Source organism: Mytilus edulis, chromosome 8, assembly GCF_963676685.1.
Source record: "Mytilus edulis chromosome 8, xbMytEdul2.2, whole genome shotgun sequence".
Classification (NCBI taxonomy): Eukaryota; Metazoa; Mollusca; class Bivalvia; order Mytilida; family Mytilidae; genus Mytilus; species Mytilus edulis.
The window spans coordinates 7,609,037-7,635,671 of NC_092351.1; the positions used below are offsets into that span (position 1 = coordinate 7,609,037).

At 32.4% G+C, this 26,635-nt stretch overlaps 1 protein-coding gene across 10 annotated transcripts in view; it reads left to right on the forward strand.

The window, feature by feature from the left end:
- The window catches only part of LOC139484715 (nuclear pore complex protein Nup98-Nup96-like), a 75,275-nt gene extending 53,655 nt beyond the window's left edge, over window positions 1–21,620 (forward strand). For 9 of the 10 annotated variants that reach the window (XM_071268597.1, XM_071268593.1, XM_071268595.1 and 6 more), the window contains 18 exons: window positions 5,626–5,809; window positions 6,718–6,840; window positions 7,058–7,204; window positions 8,144–8,452; window positions 9,923–10,059; window positions 11,234–11,378; window positions 11,846–11,938; window positions 12,730–12,845; window positions 13,229–13,408; window positions 13,812–13,957; window positions 14,535–14,810; window positions 15,249–15,404; window positions 17,990–18,110; window positions 18,486–18,609; window positions 18,819–18,976; window positions 19,383–19,483; window positions 20,053–20,154; window positions 21,306–21,620. In XM_071268597.1, coding sequence (XP_071124698.1) covers window positions 5,626–5,809; window positions 6,718–6,840; window positions 7,058–7,204; window positions 8,144–8,452; window positions 9,923–10,059; window positions 11,234–11,378; window positions 11,846–11,938; window positions 12,730–12,845; window positions 13,229–13,408; window positions 13,812–13,957; window positions 14,535–14,810; window positions 15,249–15,404; window positions 17,990–18,110; window positions 18,486–18,609; window positions 18,819–18,976; window positions 19,383–19,483; window positions 20,053–20,154; window positions 21,306–21,408 — 2,721 coding nt within the window. In that variant the 3' untranslated portion in view covers window positions 21,409–21,620. The other variant, XM_071268601.1, reaches the window with a different exon arrangement.
- Window positions 21,621–26,635: the final 5,015 nt, after the last annotated feature.

Below are 26,635 nucleotides of genomic sequence, written 5' to 3' on the forward strand. Positions count from 1 at the left end.
ACTTAAGCATGTTAAGCATGATTGCAATTGGCAGTCAGCATGGTCAGTATTGTATGATTTGACTGTATTGGCCCTTATTATGAAAGATTCTGACATGGGATGTGAACACTTGGTTCACAATTTCTCTTCAGTTTGTTCCAGAGGACATTCCTGATCAACAAAAGTTGGATTCATTTTTTTCTAAACAAGGAATCACAGCAGAAATTAACTTGCAATGATATCCTTATAAAACATCTAAATCGATATTTGGAAATCATTTCTATAAGTTGGAACGAGTATAACGACTGAAAGGAGGTTGTAAACAAATCAAGAATAGATCACGCTTACTACTTTGGGTTTTGAAATGAAACGAAAATAGGAAGTGACACGTGGATGATAAATCCAAAACGAATCCAGATTCATCAGGAAATTGTCATATTTCGGTTTAAATTCCTTTAGTAAGAGATATATATTTGTCTCGCTCCCTTTATTATTTCTAAATGATTTCGTATTTTACGTTTTTAATCAGTCTATAAATAGTCATAGAAATACTTTTACGCATGGGAAGCAAATAGTATAGGAAGCACCTGTTTAACTCGTGAAGACATCTCTGAACGTTTTGAATAAAGTTCTATATTTTAAATGGAAATAATCTGAAGTTTTTGATGGCGATTTATATCAATTGTGACGAAAATGCGTTTCAATGACAAATCTAACAAACGAACTTCAAATTGTGATTGTTTGAGAAATATTGAAATTCAAATCCGAACAGTCCGGGGGTAACAATTTCGATCAAATGACGAAAATATACTCCTGGTTGTTGAAATGCTAACTGACTGATTTTCCTGAGGAAATAATTATGATGGTCAATTATGAGGTTTATTAATAATCAACGGATTAGTGACCCATCTGATGGCGATAAGGGGATTAGTTGTAATCACAACTTGTAACACCTGATTAAAATGTTAATTACCTGGGGGGTTTTAAACTTGTCAAAAACGTAAAGACAAAGATTTATAGTATTTTAATGCGAAAAATACACTTTCAAAATTTAAACGACAAAATTGATTTGGAATACTTTCGTCAATGCGAAAACCCTTTCGTAAATTACTAAGTGACAAGCGCTAGCAAAATCACTGCCATATGAGGTAGACAGATACAGCATTAATGTTTTCTTGATCCTTTTTGTCAGTTCAAATATTTTGTGGATATTACACAGCTTTTTAGCTCACCTGTCGCGAAGGGACAAGTGAGCTTATGCCATCACTTGGCGTCCGTCGTCTGTCGTCGTAAACTATTTCAAGAATCTTCTCCTCTGAAACTACTGGGCCAAATACTTTCAAACTTTAACTGAATGTTCCTTAGGGTATCTAATTTATAAATTGTATCCAAAGTTTTGATCTATCAACAAACATGGTCGCCATTGCTAAAAATAGAACATAGGGGTCAAATGCAGTTTTTGGCTTATAACTCAAAAGCCAAAGCATTTAGAGCAAATCTGACATGTGGTAATATTGTTTATCAGGTCAAGATCTATCTGCCCTGAAATTTTCAGATGAATCAGACAACCTGTTGTTGGGTTGCTGCCCCTGAATTGGTAATTTTAAGGAAATTTTGCTGTTTTTGGTTATTATCTTGAATATTATTATAGATAGAGATAAACTGTAAACAGGAATAATGTTCGGCAAAGTAAGATTTACAAATAAGTCAACATGACGGAAATGGTCAGTTGACCCCTTTAGGAGTTATTGCCCTTTATAGTCAATTTTTAACCATTTTTCGTAAATCTTAGTAATCTTTTACAAAAATCTTCTCCTCTGAAACTACTGGGCCAAATACTTCCAAACTTTAATTGAATGTTCCTTAGGGTATCTAGTTTGTAAATTGTATCCGAAGTTATGATCTATCAACAAACATGGTCGCCATTGCTAAAAATAGAACATAGGGGTCAAATGCAGTTTTTGGCTTATAACTCAAAAACCAAAGCATTTAGAGCAAATCTGACATGCAGTAAAAGTGTTTATCAGGTCAAGATCTATCTGCCCTGAAATTTTCAGATGAATCAGACAACCTGTTGTTGGGTTGCTGCCCCTGAATTGGTAATTTTAAGGAAATTTTGCTGTTTTTGGTTATTATCTTGAATATTATTATAGATAGAGATAAACTGTAAACAGGAATAATGTTCAGCAAAGTAAGATTTACAAATAAGTCAACATGACGGAAATGGTCAGTTGACCCCTTTAGGAGTTATTGCCCTTTATAGTCAATTTTTAACCATTTTTCGTAAATCTTAGTAATCTTTTACAAAAATCTTCTCCTCTGAAACTACTGGGCCAAATACTTCCAAACTTTAACTGAATGTTCCTTAGGGTATCTAGTTTGTAAATTGTATCCGAAGTTGTGATCAATCAACAAACATGGTCGCCATTGCTAAAAATAGAACATAGGGGTCAAATGCAGTTTTTGGCTTATAACTCAAAAACCAAAGCATTTAGAGCAAATCTGACATGGGATAATATTGTTTATCAGGTCAAGATCTATCTGCCCTGAAATTTTCAGATGAATCAGACAACCTGTTGTTGGGTTGCTGCCCCTGAATTGATAATTTTAAGGAAATTTTGCTGTTTTTGTTTATTATCTTGAATATAATTATAGATAGAAATAAACTGTAAACAGCAATAATGTTCAGCAAAGTAAGATCTTCAATTAAGTCAAATTGACCAAAATTGTCAATTGACCACTTAAGGAGTTATTGCCCTTTAAAGACTTTTTTCACAATTTGTTCATCATGTTGACTTACTTTAAAAAATCTTCTCCTTTGAAACTGCTGTATCAATTTCAGCCAAACTTAGGCTAAATGAGTTTCAGAGTATCTAGTATAAATTTTATATTTTATTTCCTTGTGTGTCAAGAAACATAGCTCCTATGGCTAAAATAGAACATAGGAGAAAATGATTATTTTTTTTGGCTTTTGAAGAAAAATGGACGATCCAAAAAACATTTAAATAAATTGAAAAGCCAAAATAATCATTGATGAGAGATTTAACCAAAAGAATTAAGGTGAGCGATTCAGGCTCTTGAGAGCCTCTTGTTTAATATAAAATGATTTAAATGTATTAATGCATCATTTTACTGCTTGCAGGTATTATTGCATTTTTTAAGAATGGATAAAATGGAAAGATTTATTATTTTGATTTTAGCTAAATGATATAAATAATGTTATCTAAATTTAAAAGATTTTTTTTATATATTTGCGAAACCTGCTTTAAAGCTATTTTTGAAATAAAAAAGAAATATGAATAATTTGAATCTATAGATAATAACTTGATAATGATAGGTTACATTTGTGTAAGCCATTCTCAGAATTGCAAGGCAGTAAATCTTGTCAGTGGATTCTTTTAATTTTTTGTCAATGTCAAATGCGAACTGATGGTAAACATTGAATGACATCCCATCCAACATTTACCCTAGTTTATTGAGTGTTTAACATTTTACCACCTAAATTAATTAAGATGAAAGGGAGGTTAAAACACATGTTAAAGTGGTTTTTTTTTATGAAAATATGCATAAGCATTATGGATCATCAATAAATCAAAGTCACAACCACAAGCTTTGCCAAGGATAAAGGATTTGCATAGAAGGGAGTGACTTAATCAGTCCACTTGCCAAGGCCAGAGAATTGGCATAAAAAGGAATGACTAATCCTGAAACATCTTGAAGTGAGGAATGTAGTTAAGGTTGATCCATGACACACAACAGAACCAGCAATTAGACCTAACAAACAGTTCCAACTGCCAAATCTTCCTTGCAAATATTTGTTCAAGTTCCATGTCACTGTCCTATGTGCATGAGTACAGAAATCTTTTTTCACTATCTTGCCATAAAATCCCTTTTGCGAATATACAATGCTTAATACCACAAAACACAATTCTAGTTTGAATTTTGGTGGCATCACTTAAACCGTTCTAGAGTTATGCCCTTTACAAACAAAAAAAATGCTGAATTTTTTAGTTTCCGTTCTCTAACTTTGGTTTGCCTCAACAAATGCAATGAAACTTATACACAATGCTTATAACCACAAAATACAGATCAAGTTTGAATTTTGGGGTTGTTACTAAATTTTCTAGAGTTTCTGTGCATATACATTTGTAGGTCACAGTATTGCCTTCAACAATGAGCAAAGCCCATACCGCATAGTCAGATGTAAAAAGCTCCAATATGACAATGTAAAACAATTCAAACGAGAAAACTAACAGCCTAATTTATGTACAAAACATGAAAGAAAAACAAATATGTAACACATAAACAAACAACTAAAGTTTGCATCAACTAAATTTTATGAAACTTGTACACACTACTTTTTACCACGAAACTCAGATCAAGTACAAATTTGGGTAGGGTCACTTTTCCTGTTCTTCAGTTCTGTCCCTATAACTTTATATGATATGCAAGCAGGGGCATGGACACATTCCCCATTTATTTTGGTTTAATGTTTGTTGCCTGTTTCTCTGTTGTTTTAGTGTTCTCATTTTGTGATTTGTCCTTTTGGCACTCTTTATATAAATGAGATGTGGTATGTTTGCCAATGAGACCACTCTCCATCCAAGTCATAATGTATTTTAAGTTAACAATAACAGGTCAAAGTACGGCCCTCAAAACGGAGGCTTGGCTCTAACACACCGAACAGCAAGCAGTAAATGCCCCAAAATGACTAGTGTAATACAATTCAAACAGAAGAAACAAGTCTTATTTGTGTACAAAACAACATCACCTATGAACCACACCAACAAATGTCAACTACTGAACAACAGACTTCTTACTTAGGTGCATAAAAATGCATACTTATGTTCCACTGGCAAACGATATTGCAGCTGAAGGTAATACTTCTTCTGCTTCCTTAAGTCTAACAACAAAATTCAGCATGATTTTGTGAAGAATTGGCCTTTACTTCGAATGAAAGCTGTATTAATCGAAACAGTTTAAAGGGTGGTGATTTGAAGTGATAGGTGATAGGTGATTGCTTTTTAATTTCTAATGTTTACAACAACGAAAAAAGTGTGGGAAATAGACACAATTGTTTTTCCGAATGCAGAAAGCTGGAATACTATTAAAACATTTTTTCACATTTAGAACAAGGAATTAAATTGGTGTGGCCTAGCAAAAGAATAATCATGAAGCCACAGTATATATTCTTAATGGTTTTACTGGATTTTTTTTACCCCACCTAGGGGTTTTTGGTCTGTCCGTCCACCTGTCTGTCAGTTTTGGGTCAAGATTGTTTTTGATGGAAGTCTTCTCAACTTGAAATTTGGTACACATGTTCCCTATGATATGATCTTTCTAATGTCAAATTAAAGTTTTGACCCAAAATACAGTGGCCACTGAACATAGAAAATGATAGTGGGAGTGTGGCATTCCTGTACTATGGACACATTCTTATTTTGTATTATATTCAATCAATATGAGGTTGCTGATATGGTTTGCTTGGTTTTATATTTCTGTTATCTGGGAAATTAAAGTAAAAAATTTATAAAATAAACGGAATTTATAGTTTGATAATAACAAACCAACAGAGAATTTGGATGGAAAAGCTTGAATTTTACACAGAGCCTGATGCCTATTTTTACAAAATATCTATTTTTACAGGCCACTGCCCAATTAAAACCAGGCCAGCCTCCTCTACCACCACAGTCTGACCGGGAACCAGTGCAGAGCGTTCCTGTAACTGATCCCAGACAAGATAGAGTGGTACCCATGGCAGATGATGACGACGATATCATCCAAGATATCACACAGGAGAAGATTCCTGACGACATGTTACAAGATTTAGGTAAGTGATTTTCATCTGAAATAAGAAGATGATATACAACTATAGCCTTTGTTTGAGGTCACATGTCTAAGCTCATAAAGGGTGGTTTGTTTTTATCTGACCTTTATGATCACACAGAATGTTATTTTGATCATGTCGTATGATTAAAAAAAAAGTGGTATATCTTTTAAACAGTGATATTTAGGTATTATATTGTAATGATTTAACAAGATGAATTAATGAAAATACACGTCAATTGTTTACTTCACATTTTATCTAAATGAAAATAGTGTCATCTGTTTACTTTACACTTATTCCTAATCTGTGTCATCTGTTTATTTTACACACATTCTCTGATCCGTGTCATCTATTTACTTTACACTTATTCCTAATCCGTGTCATCTGTTTATTTTACACACATTCTCTGATCCGTGTCATCTATTTACTTTACACTTATTCCTGATCCGTGTCATCTGTTTATTTTACACAAATTCTCTGATCCGTGTCATCTATTTACTTTACATTTATTCCTGATCCGTGTCATCTGTTTATTTTACACACATTCTCTGATCCGTGTCATCTATTTACTTTACACTTATTCCTGATCCGTGTCATCTGTTTATTTTACACACATTCTCTGATCCATGTCATCTATTTACTTTACACTTATTCCTGATCCGTATCATCTGTTTATTTTACACACATTCTCTGATCCGTGTCATCTATTTACTTTACACTTATTCCGAATCCGTGTCATCTGTTTATTTTACACACATTCTCTGATCCGTGTCATCTATTTACTTTACACTTATTCCTAACCCGTGTCATCTGTTTATTTTACACACATTCTCTGATTTGTGTCATCTGTTTACTTTACACTTATTCCTAATCCGTGTCATCTGTTTATTTTACACTGATATACTTTTCAGAAGATGAAGACATGGATGATCAGCCATCATCACACAAGTTAGCCAGTAGTATGGGTGTTAGTGCCAGAAACGTTCAGGTCATGAAAGCCTCTTTCTTTAATGAAGATGGCATTGGAGATGGTGGTAAGTAACAGTGCAGGTTTTTTTAATACAATTTTACTCATTAATACAAAAGTAGCAAACAGACTTTTTGACAAAAATAATGGATGTTCACTCGTTTTCTATTTGTTTAAACATTGCAGAATCTGTATTCATAAAATCTTGTTTCTATCATAGGCCTTTATGAATAAATTTAAATGATGAGCTTTAGAAATTATTGTTTATTTATTTATTTTCCCAGGTCAAAAGACATTATTTTCTAAACCAGCAGCAAAGAAACAGGGAGATGTTCCAAGCCTGTTTAGTTCAGCTTATAAGTCAAAATACATGTCCCCTGTTAAACTGACCCATCTTCCTAAAGAAGCAGAATTACGGAGAGATGAACAAGGTATGAGAAACATTCTGAAATTATTCTTTTTTCTTCTGTAAGATACTTTTATATATAAAAGAACTAAGGATTGAGTACAAATGAGACAATTTGTCAAGAATGTTTCAGTTATGATGTCTCATTTTTGTCGAGCCTTCGTGTTGTCGAAAAAGTGAGATATAGCGATCATACATTGCGGCGGCAGCGGCCACAAGTATTCACTCTGGTTAAAATTTTTGAAAATTTTTTGAAATTTTAATAACTTTCTCAAACTCTCCTGGATTTCTACCAAACTTGGACAGAAGCTTGTTAATGATCATAAGATACATGTAGTATCCTGAAGTAATTTTTGTAAAAAAAAAATCCACTTTTTCCATATTTTTCATAATATTCATAAACTATCCTAGATTTTTACCAAACTTGGACAGAAGCTTCTTTCAATCAAAAGATAGTATCAAGAGGAATATTATTATTATTTTTTTTCCTTATGTTTGTTGAGCCTTCAATTAACAGCAAAAGTAGGCGAGACACTGGCTTCCTTGGAACCCTTACAAATTTTTTATAACAGTAACAAATATAGTTTTCAAAAATTGCAGCATCTATTTGCTTAGGGATGTATCTTCTAAGTGTAATACAATGAATTCTGAACTTATTGCAGTGTTTTTAATTAATGCACACAATGTGTCTCCTAATTAAGACCTTGCATTATGATATTTGGTACCTGGTAGATATATCTGTATGTACCTTTTTCTGAAATTTCAATAATCAAACTCACATTTATAAATTCTTTAGAAATAGCAGTAATATATGAATGCAATAATTTCTGAATTAGCAGTATTTAATTGAAATTGTGCAGACTCTCAGATCTTAGTTTCTTATATAGCTCACTGAATCTCTTATACATCATTAAATTCTAAGTATGACCTCGCAAGCCTCTGATTTTCTCATCCTATTTTATAGGTGGGTTATTCCACAATAGAATTCTCACACCAGAACCCATTCGACCAAGTAAACCAACATACCAGCCTCCACCAGTTGCCGAACACATGCCACTGGCCAGTGGTCTCAACCCAGATGATTTTCCTAAAAAAATAGTAGGGTCAAGAGTTCAGAGACCAATCCCAAACTTTGGAGAATCACTGATGTATGATAAACAGTTTATGATAAAGGATGCAGGACTATTTATGGGACGTTCCTTTAGAGTAGGATGGGGGCCAGGTGGCATGTTAGCCCATTGTGGTAGAACAGTATCAGAGGTCCAGAAAGAAGGTATGTAATTGCTGGGAAGAAGTTTGTGAGTAATTTCAACTGGTGAAAGAAGATTGCTTACATGTACAGTGTAACTTGCCTAATCCGACACACTGGGGGACCAGAAAAAAATGTTGGATTAAGCAAGGTGTTGGAATACTCAGGTTTTTTCTGCAAGGACAGGCATATTTTGGGACCATGAAAATGTGTAGGTTAGCAATGTTTGTGGATTGAGGAAAACTTCCATTTCCATGGATATTTGATTTCATGGTTTTGCCAATCTCTGCATACAAAGCTTAAAGAAAATTTGTAATTCATTGAACATTTTAATTTGTGGTTCACCTGTAATTACGAAACCCATGAAAATTGATATACAACGAATAATAAGGAATCCACAGCATTAGTTATAGTCTGTTTATATTAAAACCATGATTCTTGTGAAATATAGATCAAAACCACACTAAAGAAATTGAATAACATATCAGGTTTAAGGAGAAAGAACTAGGCATATATATAACAATTTTATTGAAATTGGTAACAGATACACTTATGTAACAACCATTTGATAGGTATTTTAGATGTCATAACTAGGATTAACAACAATGATTCTGCAAATTTTTCATGTGAAATTCAAGAGAAATATATTAACATTTGTTCATAAGGTTACCATGTTCCTAAAAACATTTCCTTGAATGATCCCCAGGGCATCAAAATATTACCAAGCTTCTCCAATTTAAGGGTATTGGAATTGGATTTCTAGAATATTTCATTACACTGCACATTCATGCGTCTAAACAATACCTCTCTTAAGCAGTTGTCTAAATTATTTCAACAGTTGGTCTTATGTTACTGTGAAAAGCCAAACTTGTTTGATGAGTACAGATATTATAAATAGACATGATAGATGTCAAACCTGTGTAAAGAAAGCACAATATTATTAGTTACATAGTGTGCTAGTGACCTAATACGGTATATATGGGGTCAGTAAATTCCATATGGGGTGAGAGCGAAGCTCGAATCCCCATATGGAATTTACTTACCCCATATATTCCGTATTACCGGTAGGTCACTAGCACACTATGTAACAAATTTATCTTACCGACTATCTTAACGTGTGAAATTTAAACTAATGACCTGTTAGGTTTCAATGTGTTTTATTAATTTATTTCAATCTTAATCATCAATTTCTTCGTCTGTTGAAACCTTTTTCTCAGTACCGTTTTGTTTTTATAAATGGACTTGACACTACTACTAACTGTGTATGAAATAAGCTCCGCCTCCCTACTACCTTATAAGGAATATAAAGGGATGTAACACCACTACTAACCGTGTATGAGATAAGCCCTGCCTCCCTACTAACCTGATATGAAATATACACAGTCTCCACGAGGGCGCTTTTAACCAATCACATTCCTAGAAATGTATAGGAGGTAAGATAAATTATAATGTTTCTTTGTCAGAAATGCTTATTATTGCAATTGACTTTTGAAGAGAGTAACAAAGATACCTCACAGTTTACCATACTGCCTGGAATGGGACTGACTAATAGTGGACAATCAGAATGGACAGTTCATATAGAAAAATTAGACATAGCTGGCTATGTCAGAGCTAAAGATCCTACAGTTATTGTAAGTTCTCATTGTTTGAAAAAAATAGCTTTTATTCATTGTTTGAATAATATGGTTCTAAAAATACATTCTTGTCTTATCAGAATTCAGAAATTTCAGTAAACATAACATGATGCTTTACTTTTTTTTCCAAATTGGTTTTTGTCAAAACAGAAGAGGATTTCAATAATGATTTCAAAAGGAGATTGAAAGACAATAAATTGTAGGCAATGATTATGTTGGATTTTCAATTTTATGCAATCACTTATACCCGGTTTCCATAGTTTTATTTATACCTTGTTAAGAGAATATAGATCAATCAAAGTGTAAAGCAGAAATTCCTATTCATTAAATGCATGTTGCTCTTTTATCAGTTTACCTTGCTTAATGTGAATAAGTTGGATATATAAGTCCTGAATAAGTTGGATATAAGTCTTGAATAAGTTAGATATAAGTCCTGAATAAGTTGGATATAAGTCCTAGATAAGTTGGATATTAGTCCTGAATAAGTTGGATATAAGTCTTGAATAAGTTGGATATAAGTCCTGAATAAGTTGGATATTAGTCCTGAATAAGTTGGATATAAGTCTTGAATAAGTTGGATATAAGTCCTGAATAAGTTGGATATAAGTCCTGAATAAGTTGGATATTACTCCTGAATAAGTTGGATATAAGTCTTGAATAAGTTGGATATAAGTCCTGAATAAGTTGGATATAAGTCCTGAATAAGTTGGATATTACTCCTGAATAAGTTGGATATAAGTCCTGAATAAGTTGGATATTACTCCTGAATAAGTTGGATATTACTCCTGAATAAGTTGGATTTAAGTCTTGAATAAGTTGGATATAAGTCCTGAATAAGTTGGATATAAGTCCTGAATAAGTTGGATATTACTCCTGAATAAGTTGGATATAAGTTCTGTTGAAGTAAAATTTAAATCAATCCTGATGTGCTGAAACCAATCAAATGCTTGACATTAAGGTTAGATAGATAAACCCAGAGTATGATTACAAACAGGCATTTCATAATAGTAAACCAGAAAGTCTGAAATTAGGTGAAAAAAGGTGGAGCATATACTTGATGTATGAAACCAGAATCGTTTAGAAACAGTAGCTATAGACATAGTCTGAAAATTCATAAAATAGCATGCGAGTTGGAAACTTTAAATTAAGAAAATTTATGTTATCTTGACAGAATAACCATGTAGAGATGTTAAGTGTACAGTTAGAGAACTCAGAAAGTATGTTAGAGGGTGACTGTCCAGTATTTGTACCATCCTCTGGAGTGGAGGGTTTACATCAATGTGCTAAACAAGTGAAACAAGATTTACAAGAATCAGGTTGGTAAATCACTGTACATTTGCTTTCTATGTGTGCCATTATTGTGTGGTGGAAATGATATCAGATATCAATTGCTTATAGATATAAGAATGAGTAGATAAATGAGAAGAATAAGAAATGGTATGAGTGCCAATGATACACCTCTCCATCCAAGTCACAATTTGTAAAAGTAAACCATTATAGGTCAAAGTACAGTCTTCAACACAGAGTCTTGTCATTGTTTGTATGTGTAACATTTTCCATATGACAAGTGTGTTTTTTCAAATTACTTTTGTACATTTTTTTACTGAAATTTATCAGTTAAAAAGTTGAATTTTCTTCAAAATTAAAACCTTATTAAAATATTTTTTACAGATTGCTTGAAGAACTTATATATATTAGAATTTGATTAATAGCTACTTTTTTAAAGAGATTTAGCAATAAAAGTAGACCTGGTATGATTCAATGATCTTTATATTATTTACAGATAATCACCCAGATAAGGCTCTCCTGGAGCAGATGGATAGAGTGTTAGATTTGTGTGTAGCTTTGTGGGGAAGATTACCAGATTGTATTACAGGTAGATATATCTACTATTTAGAAACTTTCACACACTAATATTTAGTTTTGATTTTGTGGCAGTTTTTGTTGAGCCTTTGACTTAAGTTGAAAAAATGAGACATAGCGATCCTACATTCTGGCGGCGTCCACAAATATTCACTCTTATTAAAGTTTTTGAAATTTTAATAACTTTCTTAAACTCTCCTGGATTTGTACGAAACTTGGACAGATCGTAAGATAGTTCCAGAAATAAATTTTGTACCTGTTTATTTGTATTTTACTTATATATGGACTTAGTTTTTCTTCCAGATAACATTACATACAACATTTATTTGATTCATAAACTATCCTGGATTTTTACCAAACATAGACAGAAGCTTCTTTCAATCAAAAGATAGTATCAAGAGGAATATTTTTATTGATTTTTGTCCTCATTTTTGTTGAGTCTGCGACGATTAACAGCAAAAGTAGGAGAGACCCTTACACATTTTTTGGTAACAACATCTGGTGCTGCTTTTATACAAAATCGCGAATATATTATAGAGGAAAGCATTATTACAAAAGTCCTTAGTAGAAGATGCAAACCTCAGTTAATTGTGTAACTAAACTCATTTTTGTATTCAATTTATTTCTTCAGCCTCTGTAGGTCTTTTAAAACGATGCATAGAATTGTCAAAAATTGTTAAACTATGAATCTATCCATTTACAAAGTAAGAAAGTTGTAAATTAAATTTCATATTAGAGCAAAACACAAAAATATGTAAGTTTGCAGTAAATTGGGTAGTAATAATTTATTTTGTCCTTATTTAGATGAGCCAGTAGAAGGGTATGACTACCAGCATTCCAGGAGAGAAGCCTTGTCTAAATGGTTGATGTCAACTGCTGTACAGAGAATACAGGAAGATGTACAAGAGGCCAAATATAAGGTGATTTAATCTACCTGTTTTATTTAGACAACATCAGATGTCAGTTGCTTTCCTACTCTGAATATATCAAATTTATTATCCACTTTAAACATTTCATTTGATAGTCGTGTAACCATACAAATATTCATTGGAGTCTTTAGAATGCACTAATATTCAAATTCATAGGTATAAACACCAAAATACGGGGATTCAATTTTATTTTTCTGTTATTGTTCAAATTTATGATTATTTTATCACCCTTTGCATCTTTTCGACTTTTTATATTGAAATCCATTTGAGAAAAAAGATTTTGACTTTTTAAGAACAAATGACATGCTATCAACATCGAGGTGTGCAGGAAAGTTTTTATGATGTACATAAGAGTTTATTTAAACTACTTTCAGGGCAAAGATCATCTGCCAGCTATATTAGCATATCTGAGTGGGAGGAAAATTTCAGAAGCCTGTTTATTGGCTCAAAAATCAGGTGACCATAGACTGGCATTGTTATTGGCTCAGACAGAAAGTCATTATGTTGTCAGACAACTGGTAGAAAAACAACTGATTGAGTGGGCAGAGCTGGGGGTAAGATATCTTTAATAATGGTATCAAAAACCAAATGAGAAGGGGTTGCTGATTTTAACATTGATGTATATTACTTAATTATTATCAAAAGGAGATGTGGTGATTTATTTCAATGATAGAGCAACCAAAAATGAAGCATGGTACCAGATATTCAAAAATGACGAAGAATGAAATTTCAGAAAGCAGTCAGGTTTTCACAGCTTGAAAGATTGGTACTATCTTGTCTAATTGTAGTATTCTTGCTTGAGTGCAGGAGACGAAGGATAAATTAACCCAAGATCATACAGTCAATATAATTGTGTTTTAGATAATAAATATCTATGAATTTTGAAATGTTTGCTTTTAGTTAAAAGATTTATAATATGATTTTGACATGATTTATAATATGATTTTGACATTTCAGGCAGATAAATATATAAATATAGTTCGCATGAAGATATATGCCTTGTTGTCTGGACAATTGGTATGGAGGGCACCTGTTGAACCTTACACCATGATTAATACATGTGAAACTATGGACTGGAAAAGAGCACTAGCTTTACATTTATGGTAATTGATTCATTACCTTTTCACTACTGTAAATCAGAAATTTTCATAAAGGTTTTAATTTCGTTTATTTCGTGGAAAGAATATATCCACGAAATTAAAACTCACACGAAAACTTAACCTCCATATGATACCACTAACATTTAAGGAAACCAGGAAATTAAATCCCCATGAAACCTTATAGAGAGACAAAACCATGAAATTTTAACCTCACGAAAATTAATGTTTCTACAGTATATAAATGAATTCATTTTAAAATTACATTGTAGATTTTTCATGCAAGAAAAGTCATTTTGTGATAAATCAGTAAGTTCAAGGACTTCAAATTGATTTTATTCTGTTTGTAATTTTTTAGGTTTTCAGGCAAAGTTAAGTCATGCTGAATTGATTAGAAAACAGTAGATTTTGTAATAATTCTAAATTATCAGTTTGAAAAAGTAGAAGCCTAATTTTTCTATGTATTTTAAATACTTTGTATGTTGTAGGAAATCTTATTTTGTAAACAAAATCTTTTTCTATTAACTTTATTTTGTAACCATCAATTTCATAGGATGAATTTAGTATTTGAGATTTATTTCAGGTTCTTGTGTCCATCAAATTCTCCGATCCATCAGGCTGTATTAGATTATGAGGCAGGCTTCAAAGGGAGATCAAATTGTGGAATATACTGTAATCCTCCATTACCACCATACTCAGAAGGGGTATTAGATTGTCCAATTGAAGAGGAGGATGAAGGTCACATGTTAAGAGACACTTGTTATCATGTTTTAAAGTTATATTGTCAGAAATCTCATCGCTTAGACAGACTGTTAAATCCCACATCCTCCACAGAAAACCAGTTAGATTATAGATTAAGGTGAGCCTAACACTGGACACAATTATTAAAGATGAATTGTGAATGGTTTATCCCAAACCATGAGGAAATTTTTTTCTCTGAAACTCAAATTAAAATTTATATAGTTCTTAGAGTTTATCCAAACATTGAATTAACAATGATAAATTAAATCTGGATTTACACTAAGCATTGAATTAAAAATGATATACTAAATATGGATTTACCCTAAACATTGAATTAAAAATGATATAAAAAATCTGGATTTACACTAAACATTAAATCAAAGAAGATATATATTTAAATCTAACAATTTATTTTAAACATCAATGTTATATCTATTTCAGTTGGCATCTGTACCAAATATTACAGTCTTTAGATTACAAACATCTCTCCCCCTACCACAGAGATTACGTTCACATGAACTTTGCCTCACAATAAGGAATGTTTTATCTATTTCAGCTGGCATCTATACCAAATATTACAGTCTTTAGATTACAAACATCTCTCCCCCTACCACAGAGCCTATGTCCACATGAACTTTGCCTCACAATTGGAATCCATTGGATTATGGCATTGGGCTGTTTTTATTGTTTTACATATAGAAGACAAACAATGGTAAGACTTAGTCTGAAAAGCTTTATTTATTGCCTTTATAATGAATAATTGTAAGTATACACAATTTTACTTTTACTGTAACCAGAGTTGTTCCTTGATGTTACCAAAACTCAGACCTGCCAACTATCCCGATTTTCATCCCTCAACCCAAATCCTGATATCGGGATCGTAATACAAGTCAAAATCCTGATTCTCACAAAATTTACCTGTAAAAGTAATTTTTTACGTATTGATTTTTCTGATCAATTTTTCTTGGGATAACCCTGCGCTAATCAACGGTCACAACAGGTGTCATAATTTGTTGTTGCAAGTATTTGGATTACCTGATGGCTGGCTCATAACAATCCTCAAAATTAATTGATATTTGTAAACAGAAATTCAGTCAGACGGCCTTTGACTTTTAATCAATTTATCATACAAGCACAATTTGCAATGTTTACTGTAGTTCCATGACTAAATCGTAATTAACTAAAAGATGAGAACTGTAATGAACTCTTTAGAAAACATTGTTTAGCCTATCTTGAAATCCATTTAATTTTTAAATCAGACATGTGTCTGTTCATTTAAAATCGATGCCATTTTATATACACTTCTACTGTATATAAGCCTCTGCCAGTAAGAGCACCTCTGAACACAAAGAAAGATGACTCAAAATTTTATCCATTTTCCATTAATACTGAAAGACTTAATAAAAATTTGAATTAATCCTTAGGACAAAAAGGTTCAGGTCTTTGGAGGGGGGAAAAGGGGGTCTAAAAAACTCTTCATTTTGTAACCTGTATTTTTTGTTGCCATTTTTCTCTTTTCATAAATTGTGTTGTTTAAGAAATAATTCATGGAAGCCATAGATTTGTTGGAAATTTACACATGGCCTGGGCCGTGATATTCGAATTTTATCCTGAGCGTTAGCGAGGGATAAAATTAACGAATATCACGGCCCAGGCCATGTGTAAATTTACAACAAATCTATGGCTTCCATGAATTATTTCGATTCTCATAGGACAAATACGATCATTAAAAAACTGAAGCGATGATGGGAATACCGTGTGTGTGGCTGTTCTATTTTACCCACTGTTCGATAAATGTAAAACAAATCTAATAAACCTGCATGAATTATTTCTTAACTAACGGCTAGAAAAAAAATGTGATTACTTTTTTTACTTCTCAGTAAACCCAACATTTGCAATTTTAAATTTACATTTTTATCGTAAGCTACCGTCAAATTCACTGTTGACATGTTGTAACCAAGGAGCCGCCATGTTGACTTGCTGAAATCAGTAAATGTGCGAATAATGCAATAGAACAGAAAACAAGCAACACCTAACTCAATACTTTATTTTAATGCAATTGTATCCGAGTTTAGAAGGTAAACGCAATAGAAAAACCTTCAGCTTTGACGTTTTCATTCGTATGACGTCATGTTTTGAAATGGCGTTAATGCGCAAAAATCATTACTGGAATTTCGCGGAATTTTAATTTATTTTGTTTTTGTCCATTTTTCCGTTCTCTAATGTGTAAATTCTTTTTGTTATGCATCAGAATCAGAATAAATGTTCTGTAGGGTTTTATTCAATTGTAATTGTTAACACAGCGAATTCCACAACCGTTTACACATAGGTTAATACGATACATGTGGATTTACGTGGGAGGCATATTTAAACAGCCATTTGTGTACATCTTGGAGTCTGCGCTAAGTATAGATATATCGAGAATTTTATCACGGTGTTGTTTACAAAGCGAAAGAAGCACGTCATATTAGAATAATTTTTTTAAAAGTACAAGAATCGTGCAAATAAAAGAAATCAAGGGTTATAAGCTGATCATTAGAATACCATTAGAAATAAAAAGAAGAGATATGAGACTATTTTAAGAGTAAAAAACAGTGCATGCAGAAACGCCGAAAAAACTGTAACCCTTTAAAATCTGGTCGCACTCTAAATCCCCCATGGAGATTTTCAAAAGGTGGCAGGTCTGAAAACTTATTGTTTTTGTTTTCACTATCTGGGTTTATAAATAGATTGATTACCCCCAAACAAATATATTTATTTTCGGTATTAATTGGACAGGTTCATTTTGCTTGTTAAACAGTCCATGAGTCTTTAGTAAGTATTGTGATTTATGAAAGAAATAAAAAAAAAACAGTACAAAATTCTTGCATAAAGATGGTCTGTCTCTGTTTTAACTGTTTAATACTTAAGATGTGAAAATGCAAAAAGGGTTTTAAAACAAAAAAAACCTAAAGGCTCATGAGTACAAACAATATTCAAACACTTAAAATCATATTTGTTTAATCAAATTAAAATGTTTTAGTAAATGACTGCTCTTTAAAACACTCGAAGAAATTAAATGTGATTTGAAATGACGGTATATCTTTCAAAAGTTTTCTTTTAATTGTTTTCTTTCCTTTTTATTGAAGAGACTTATTACCCCATGTTTCTTCTTTGTAAAAAGACAATTTTTCAGAAGTCATTCTGTCTGATAGTTTGTTTATGTGATTACTACTTAAATGAAAAACAACATTTGAATATTTTAAAATATCTAGTATTTGATATTTTTGACATAACATTGTTATCTTTATGTTATAGTCGGGAATCAGCAGTAAAGGATCTCCTGTATAGATATGTAACATTGTCCACAGATAAAGATAAAGAAGACTTCTTACAGGAAAAACTCAATATTCCTGTCAGATGGATACACTATGCTAAGGTAAATATTTGTGTCAGATGGATACACTCCAGATGCTAAGGTAAATTCCTGATCCTCGCTTGGAAACATTGAGTGCATGGGTTGACAAATAAATTTACAAGTCAGATATGAGAAATGTCATAACAAGGATTATGATCAAAATAAAATATAGTGAAATGCAAACCGATTCCTGTTCAAAAAAATCATTGAAATTTACCTGTTGTCAATTAATTTTGGGGATAAGCAATATCAGTGCCTTCCTGACATTTTGAATAGAAAGCAAGTATGTAAATTTTCGACAAAAAGACATATTTCCAATCAACTAATTGTATTACCTATAATTCTTTCTATTATTGGTCAAGACATCTTATATACCAGTTCTACCTTTATTTTTAGGCACTTAGAGCAAAGCATGAGAATAAAAGTCATGAGGAAGCCCTGCATTTACTGAAATCAGGCCACTGGAATGCAAGTCATAAAGTCATACTGAAACATATAGCTCCTGATGCCATCATAAATGGTGAGTTTGTTTTTGAGTAATTTTCTGTTATGACTAAATGAAAAGGGCTCCATATTTTTGTACATTTTAATGTTTCAATACATCCATGTAGAAAATTTCAATGTATTTAAATAATTACTTTTGTTCCCCAAGTTGGAAAAAAAAAACTAGCCAGCACTAATAAAAAATATAAAATTGGCACCAAAATAAAGCATATTTCTGTTTTTCAGAAAATCATGAGTATCTTAAAAAATATCTGAAAGAATTATCAAACCCGGCACACAGCAGTAAAATATCCGATTGGCATTTTGGTGGACAAGTGTTCCTGGATTATATCAACCAATGTGAGGCTGTAGAAAAATTTAAACAAGCTCTAAGTGGAGAAGAGGTATGTTATTAAACCAATCAGTGTGAAGATGTAGGGAGATATAAACAATTTACAAAATTATGTGTATGTGTATAACAGGGAAAAGAATGTACAAGGTAAAGGTTATGGACAAAGGAGGATGACCAAAATTCAAAGTATTGCCTTGTTGTATCCATTGCTTAAAACACTTCATTTCACAATTTATAATTAAAGCAATCTATCCCTCAGTACTCACAAGCACTTTGATTTCTATTATGAGTATGTAAATCATTTCTAATTATCTATGTTCTTACAGTTCCAGAGTGCAAAGATATACAAAATCTAAATGAAATAACATAAAGTCATGATATATTCAATCTACTTGAAATGTTCACATTCTGCCATCCAATAAGGTCAGATCATGTGAAAGCATTTTATCTAATTACAGCAACAAAGACCAAGTGGTTATGACATAGAAAGCTTGGTACACAGTGTTACAACATTATGTGCCAAAGTAGGAAATTTACAGTGTTCAAATTCAAAAGAAAGGTAGGCATTTATTTGTTAAACATATAAAATGTATGTTTTTTTAAATATTACATTTTGACAGATGTGAACTAAATAACAAAAGAATGTGGCTTTTTAGTCACAAGCATGTCAAATTAACATTAATAGTTAACAAAGGTACCAGGATTATGATTTAGTACGCCAGACCTGTGTTTTGTCTACATAAGACTTATCAGTGACACTCATATCAAAATGGTTATAAAGCCAAACAAGTACAAAGTAGAAGAGTATTGAGGATCCAAAATTCCAAAAAGTTGTGCCAAATACGGCTAAGGTAATCTATACCTGGGATAAGAAAATCCTTAGTTTTTTTCGAAATATGATGAGCCAGCTATTATTCAAATATCTATTAGACAATAAATCTCAATACTTTGTATCCCTCAGTGTCAGAAAAAATACTACATCTGGTATACTATATAGTGTCTAAAAATTTATTTGATGAGATTTTATAACACAGTTACAGTGAGGTAAGTGGGAATCTTACAAATGTTCTTTAATATTTAACAGAGACTTTATGATGATTTATTTGATATAATTTGTTTCCATTTTAGATTATGCCAATCTGAGATGTCCAAAATAGCAGCCGTTTTACTGAGAACATTATTGCTTTTACAAGGACACAGTGTTGGATCTTCAGACTATCTCCCCTTAACGTAAGTTACCTCAATTTTCTGTCTTTAGATTAGCCTGGCATTGACCCAATCTAATATGTTGTCGTTGGAGCCAGGGGTAATACAATTTACATGACCAACTATCAGCACTGAATTACTGTGCATGTGCATGTTCTGTAAACAAGGAATATATTGATCAGACCATTAATTAACAGTTGATTCACAATGTTAATCAATAACATTTGAATTATATATGCTAAATTTTCTAAATTTGCATTTCATATGAAATTAAAAATAAGTTTTAATAAATTTGTGACAATATAAATATTTCCCTCCATGTTTCAAGAAATGACGCTATACCACAATGCATCATTCTAACACCCAATGGACTAAAACATGGTGTTGTATTTCGCCTGGCTCTATGGTTGATCAGTGAGCCAGGATCTCAGGCTACCTTTAGATCTCATTACTGTTACAATGATGGTCATCAGATTGTCTCCTTTTAATGTAAGTTACCTCAATTATCTCGATATCTTTTGATATCATTACTATTTTAAGGACATTGTAGGATCTTTTAATTATCCTCCCTTATACTACATGCGATATGTAACTGTTTTATATCTTTTAATCATGGTACATGTACATTGAACTATTATGTCTATACAATTGTGTTTATATGTTGTATGTTTGCTTTTTTCTCTTATTATTATCATTTTGTTTTTACTTGTATTGCATACATGTATATGAGGGCCTCAGGGAAGATTAGTGATTGTAACTAACTGTGTTTACCCTCTTTAAATAAAGAATTTATTATTATTATTATTATTATATATACTAATTTACTTCAAATATTTTCCTCAGGTTTCATTCAAAATTCAAAGCAGTCTTTTGAAACCCTTAAAAAGAGGAAGATCATTTATAATGATTATTTGACAAAGTTGAATTAAAAGCTTCATTTATCATATTGTTGTATAAATGTGTACGTTTGTCTTCATCAATTATTCGTTTTGCTTAAAAACTGTTTGATGAATTTAACTCGGTATAACTTTCAATTTATGTTATTTAACAATCTACATTACATTAGAAATAGAAAGATAATTCTTGCATGCTGACAATTAGATTAAACTTTTTTCTTTCTTTTTTTATATATATAATCAATTTGGTAGTTATAAATTTAAGTTTCTATTTTGTAGGTTGTTAGCTCCACATATCAGCAATTTACCAATGCCAGAAGATTACAGAATACAAGAGTTACGGGCCTTGACAAGAAGTAATATGATGGAAACAACTGCATAACAGAAGTTTGAAGAAGATTTTAAAAAGACAAGATATTACAATTGTGTGTTAACATTATTATGTCAGTGTAAAAAATCATGTTAACATTGTACAGGCCTTAGAAAATTTAGGCATGTTTCCATATTCACTCTATCAAAAATTGACATGAATCGACAACTTTGCAAACGTCAAGGATTTGTATCATTACTTTTAGTAAAAAATATTATTTATAAGTTTTGTTTTATCAACAAAAAGAAGATTTGAAGTGAATATAAAGATAAAAAGATGTAGTATGATTGCTAATTAGACAACTCTCCACACGAGATCAAATGACAGAAGTTAACAACAATAGATCATCATGCATCCTTTAACACAGAGACATTATAGTTGTGCAAATCGATCAGAGATATGATCAGATGATTGACATTTATTCATTTTGATGGGGGAAAATCGCAAGACTAGGAATAATTCATCAAAAACAGGTGTCCGAAGACATTTGGTTTCCAGTATAAGTGAATAGAATGCTGAATGCCGAAGAAGGTCTCACAACTGCTTCTAGTCCAAAAGAAAAAATAAAAAATCTCTTCTCAAATTTTTCTTGGCTTCTATGAAATGAATTATTTAATGTTTAGTCTTTCATACACAAGTTGCAGGGATTAAATAATGGTTACATCAGCTGTGAAGCCCTTTTCTGTTTGCGGATTGTTTGAAGTTTTACAACAATTATTGTACAAGGAAAATTTTCATCAACATCTTGGCTCCTATAGAGGGTCAATGGTTTAAATATTTGGTAATGGAATGATAAGTTATGCTCTGGAATACATGTTTTCCCAATCTAGCATGCAGCGACACATGTCCAGACCTGGTATTGGTCTTGTCATTTGTTACAAAGCAGACTGGTTGTGAATGGTTTTACACTAGTAACTTTTAGGGCCTTTATAGCTAGCTGTTCAGTGTGAGCCAAGGCTCCAGGTTGAAGACCATACTTTGACTAATACTGGTTAATTCTTTTATAAATTATGACTTGGATGGAGATTTGTCTCATTGGCATTCATACCACATCTTCTTAAATCTTATGCAATCTTGCATTATCCTGTTATTTCAGTGCAAGTCCAATAATCATAGGTAAGTCGATCAGAATAAAACTTTTGAGAGTTATCATTTCCATTCGAACTTGGAAATTGGTCCATAGAAAATAAATAGCTACATGAACAAACTATTTTTGTAATGGTTAGACAATAATTAATTTATGCAGCTTTAGGAAATCTTAATATTAACATGATGGGTGGAGCATGAGCTGTTCGTTTAAAAGCCTTCAGTATGAGCGATCAATGTCAATTGTCATCAATCTGAAGTTATTTTAAAATATCCTCCTTTTTTCCCGCAACAACTGGACCAAAGAAATAATCTATAATCTTCTTTAGAGTGTACTTTCAAATTCCAACTATCAGCAAATAACAGCCAGAAAAATATTCTGAGGGTTTCTGGAAATTAGAAGTTTCTTGAACTGTTTATTCATAATTATGATCAAACCAATGATAGTTCATGTCTACACAGAAGTGTTGACTACTTATTTATGGGCTGGTGGTGCCCTAAAGAAGGGAAACTCGACCATGATTGGTTTTCTTGTAATCAGATGATAGCAAATACAGATAAAAAACTTCATCAAATGTACTACTCTACACCAGCAGGGACTTTCTATACTTCAGTAGTATAGAAAGTCCCTGACAACAGTAATAAATACAATCGTTTTAATTTTTCGAAAAACAGGATTTTCTTATCCCAGAAATAGATTACCTTAGCCGTATTTGGCACAACCTTTTGGGGTCCTCAATGCTCTTCAACTTTTTTCTTGTTTGGCTTTATAACTATTTTGATCTGAGCGTCGCTGATGAGTTTTGTCAAGACAAAATGCGCAACTGGTGTACTAAATTATAATCCTGTAACCTTTGGTAACCAATTAAATCTCCATTAGTTCCACTGCAGGCTAAATGAGGTATATTTAAAACACGGCATTTCAAGAAAGATAAAATTAATCATAGTACATGATAGAAGGTACAAACAACTGAAAAAGAATATTAAGCAAAGTAGATTATATCAAGCTGATAGACATACCCTTTATGTGAATGTATTGCACCGGTGTGAGAGAAAAGAGGGAGAAAGATACCAGAGGGACAGTTAAAACTTTTAGATTGAAAATAAACTGACAACGCCATGGCTAAAAAAGAAAATACAAACAGACAAAATACACAAGACACAACATAGAAAACTAAAGACTAAGCAACATGAACCCCAACAAAAATGGGGGTGATCTCCTGAATTCTGGAAGGGTAAGCAGGTCCTGCTCCACGTGTGGCACCTGTCGTATTGCTCATGTTATTAAAAATCCGGTAATTCATGAACAGGGAAGGATATGTCTGATATCATCTGAAAAGGTTATTCCATTCAGGTCAACCAACTCGTGATGGCGTCCGAAAAAATTACAAAATGATGATTTCAACTTTACCATTAGGAACTCTTCGTTTAATAGCTTCCTTGTGAGCAGCAACACTCTATCAAGGAAATTATGATAGAATTGTTGCCTCATAGAAATAGAAAGTTCACAATTGGAAAGCTGAAATCATTTCTTTTGTCGTAAAGTTTTGTTTTCAACCGACCCTCATTGTCAATTTCTAGATATGAGGCAGACTAAGCTGTTTCTGTTGAATCCTTTATCTCTTGTTTAACGTTCAACAAAGTCACCAAATTTTGAATTATTCAGTAACAGACCATCATCTGTATAGCGGAAGTTAAGTTAAAGGATATTGCCAACTTCTTATCTTTCTTCCTTAGAATTACCTGTATGAAGTCGGCCTCATAATAATAAAGGAACAAGTCGGCAAGAAAAGGGCACAATTAGTTCCCACAGGAATTCCGACAGTCTGTTGAAAAACACGTCCTCCAAACGTAACAAATATGGTGTCAATCAAGAAATCAAGCATCTTGATAATGTCAGTTTCAGAGATTTTTTTGTTTGAATCAGAGTGATTCTTTACAAAGTAGGATTTATCCTTCCCTAAGACAAGATACTTGTATCTACGTCAGCCTTTTTTTTATAAAACAAAGCAATTTCAACTCTTTCAATTCGTCTTTTAGTTTGGAATGGGGAAAACTTGTGTAAAGTGTAGAAAGTCAAATGTTCTTATACTATTGCAAGATGGAAGATCTTAGATTGTATCTATCTTTGGACTTTTTAGTATCCACATCTGATTCACGCAACCTCTGGAATTGCCATAAAAGCGGAAGGTTTGGCTTGCCACAAAACCAGGTTCAACAGACCATATTTTTTTCTTAAAATCTCCGGTACCAAGTCAGGAAAATGGTCATTTTTATATTATAGTTTTCATCTGTGTGTGTTACATATTAATGTTGTGTTTTTGTTGTGTCGTAGTTCTCCTCTTATATTTGATGTGTTTCTCTCAGTTTTAGTTTATAACCCGAATTTGGTTTTTTCTCTATCGATTTATGAATTTCGAACAGCGGTATACTACTGTTGTCTTTATTTATAGGCAGTTTCACAATAACTTTGAAACCCGGCTTTGATCGCTGATAAAATAAGATGTTTTTAATGTAGAAAAAGGTTTTGTGGAGCACTTTGAAGACCCAACAATATACCATTGTTTGTAGTTTATGTATACTATACAGTGATGGAAGATCCAGTGCTTCATCTTTGGTTGAAATTCCACATGAACATAGCACAGACCTATGATTATCCAGGATTTCCTCTTTGGTAAGTGTCGTGAGGGTATGTGTTGAGTTTCCAAGTGAATTGTCAATACCTGATTCATTTATCAAGCCGTTCATGTAATGAGATTTACACACAAATTTAAAACAATGTTGTTTGGAGCTTTATATGCGTGGACAACAACATATTTGTCATGGAGGTAGGTTAGTGTTTTGCAACATTAGGGTCTTTAAAGATTGACGTAGCATGATTTAGCATAGGTATTGATAGACCCATTTAGTTTTTTAAATCTGATTTGCATCAACGACCTCACAGCCTTAATTCATTCGGAAAGAGTATCTACCTCTTCTTTCTCGCGTTTAGTCCATTGCCTGGCATAATCCTCGACTGAATTCATCAGTATTTTGAAGATGTATTTCCTATTGATAGAGTTAGGCTCACGATATTTCGGACCTTTTGATAACACATTTCGCAGGGAAGTGTTATTGACAATGTTGAGGTCACCGGTAATAACGTGGCCAGCCATATTATATGTGAATTAGGAATTAGCACAGGTGCAATCAGTTTCGTCCGAATGTGATGAATACCCAACGGCTTTTGTATAAATGGCAGCAATAGTTATCAAAGGTACCAGACTTATAATTTTATACATTATACGCGCGTTTTGTGTACACAAGACTCATCAATAACGCTCATATCAATAACATTGAAATTCACAAAAGTAAAAAGTTTAAGAGCATAGAGAACACAAAATTCCAAAAAGTTGTTCATATACGGCTAAGGTTATCTATGCCTTAGATCAGAAAATCCTTAATTTTTCGAATAATGCATACTTTTGCAAGCAGTAAATTTTATACGTACGCCAGACTCGCGTTTCGTCTACATAAAACTCATCACTGACGCTCAGAAAAAAAAGTTAGAAAGCCGAAACAAGTACAAAGTTGAAGAGCAAGTTGTGCCAAATACGACTTGAGTAATCTATGCCTGGGGAAAGAAAATCCTTAGTATTTCGAATAATTCGCACTTTTGCAAACTGTAAATTTATTAAAATGAACATATCATTGATATTAGTTGAATTAGTTATCAAAGGTACCAGGCGTATAATATAATACTCCAGACGCGCGCGTTTCGTCTACATAAGACTCATTAGTGACGCTCAGATCAAAATAATTAAAATGCCTAAACAAATACAAAGTTGAAGAGCATTGAGGACCCAAAATTCCAAAAGGTTTTGCAAAAAACAGCTTAGGTAATCTATGCCTGGGATAAGAAAATCCTTAGTATTTCTATAATTTTCAGAGGTACCAGGCTTATAATTAAAAAGCAAAAGTTGTGACAAAAAGTATATGGCTAAGGTAATCTATATCATATTAAAAAAATAAGAATTGAAAGATAGATAATCAGATGAATTTCAAAGAAATTAAAAGTTGTTTTGTTTGTTTCGGTTTTCTATTTGCACAAATGAATCACGAAGTTCTTTCTCATATAAGAGACAAATTCATATGACAATTGTATGTCTTTTAA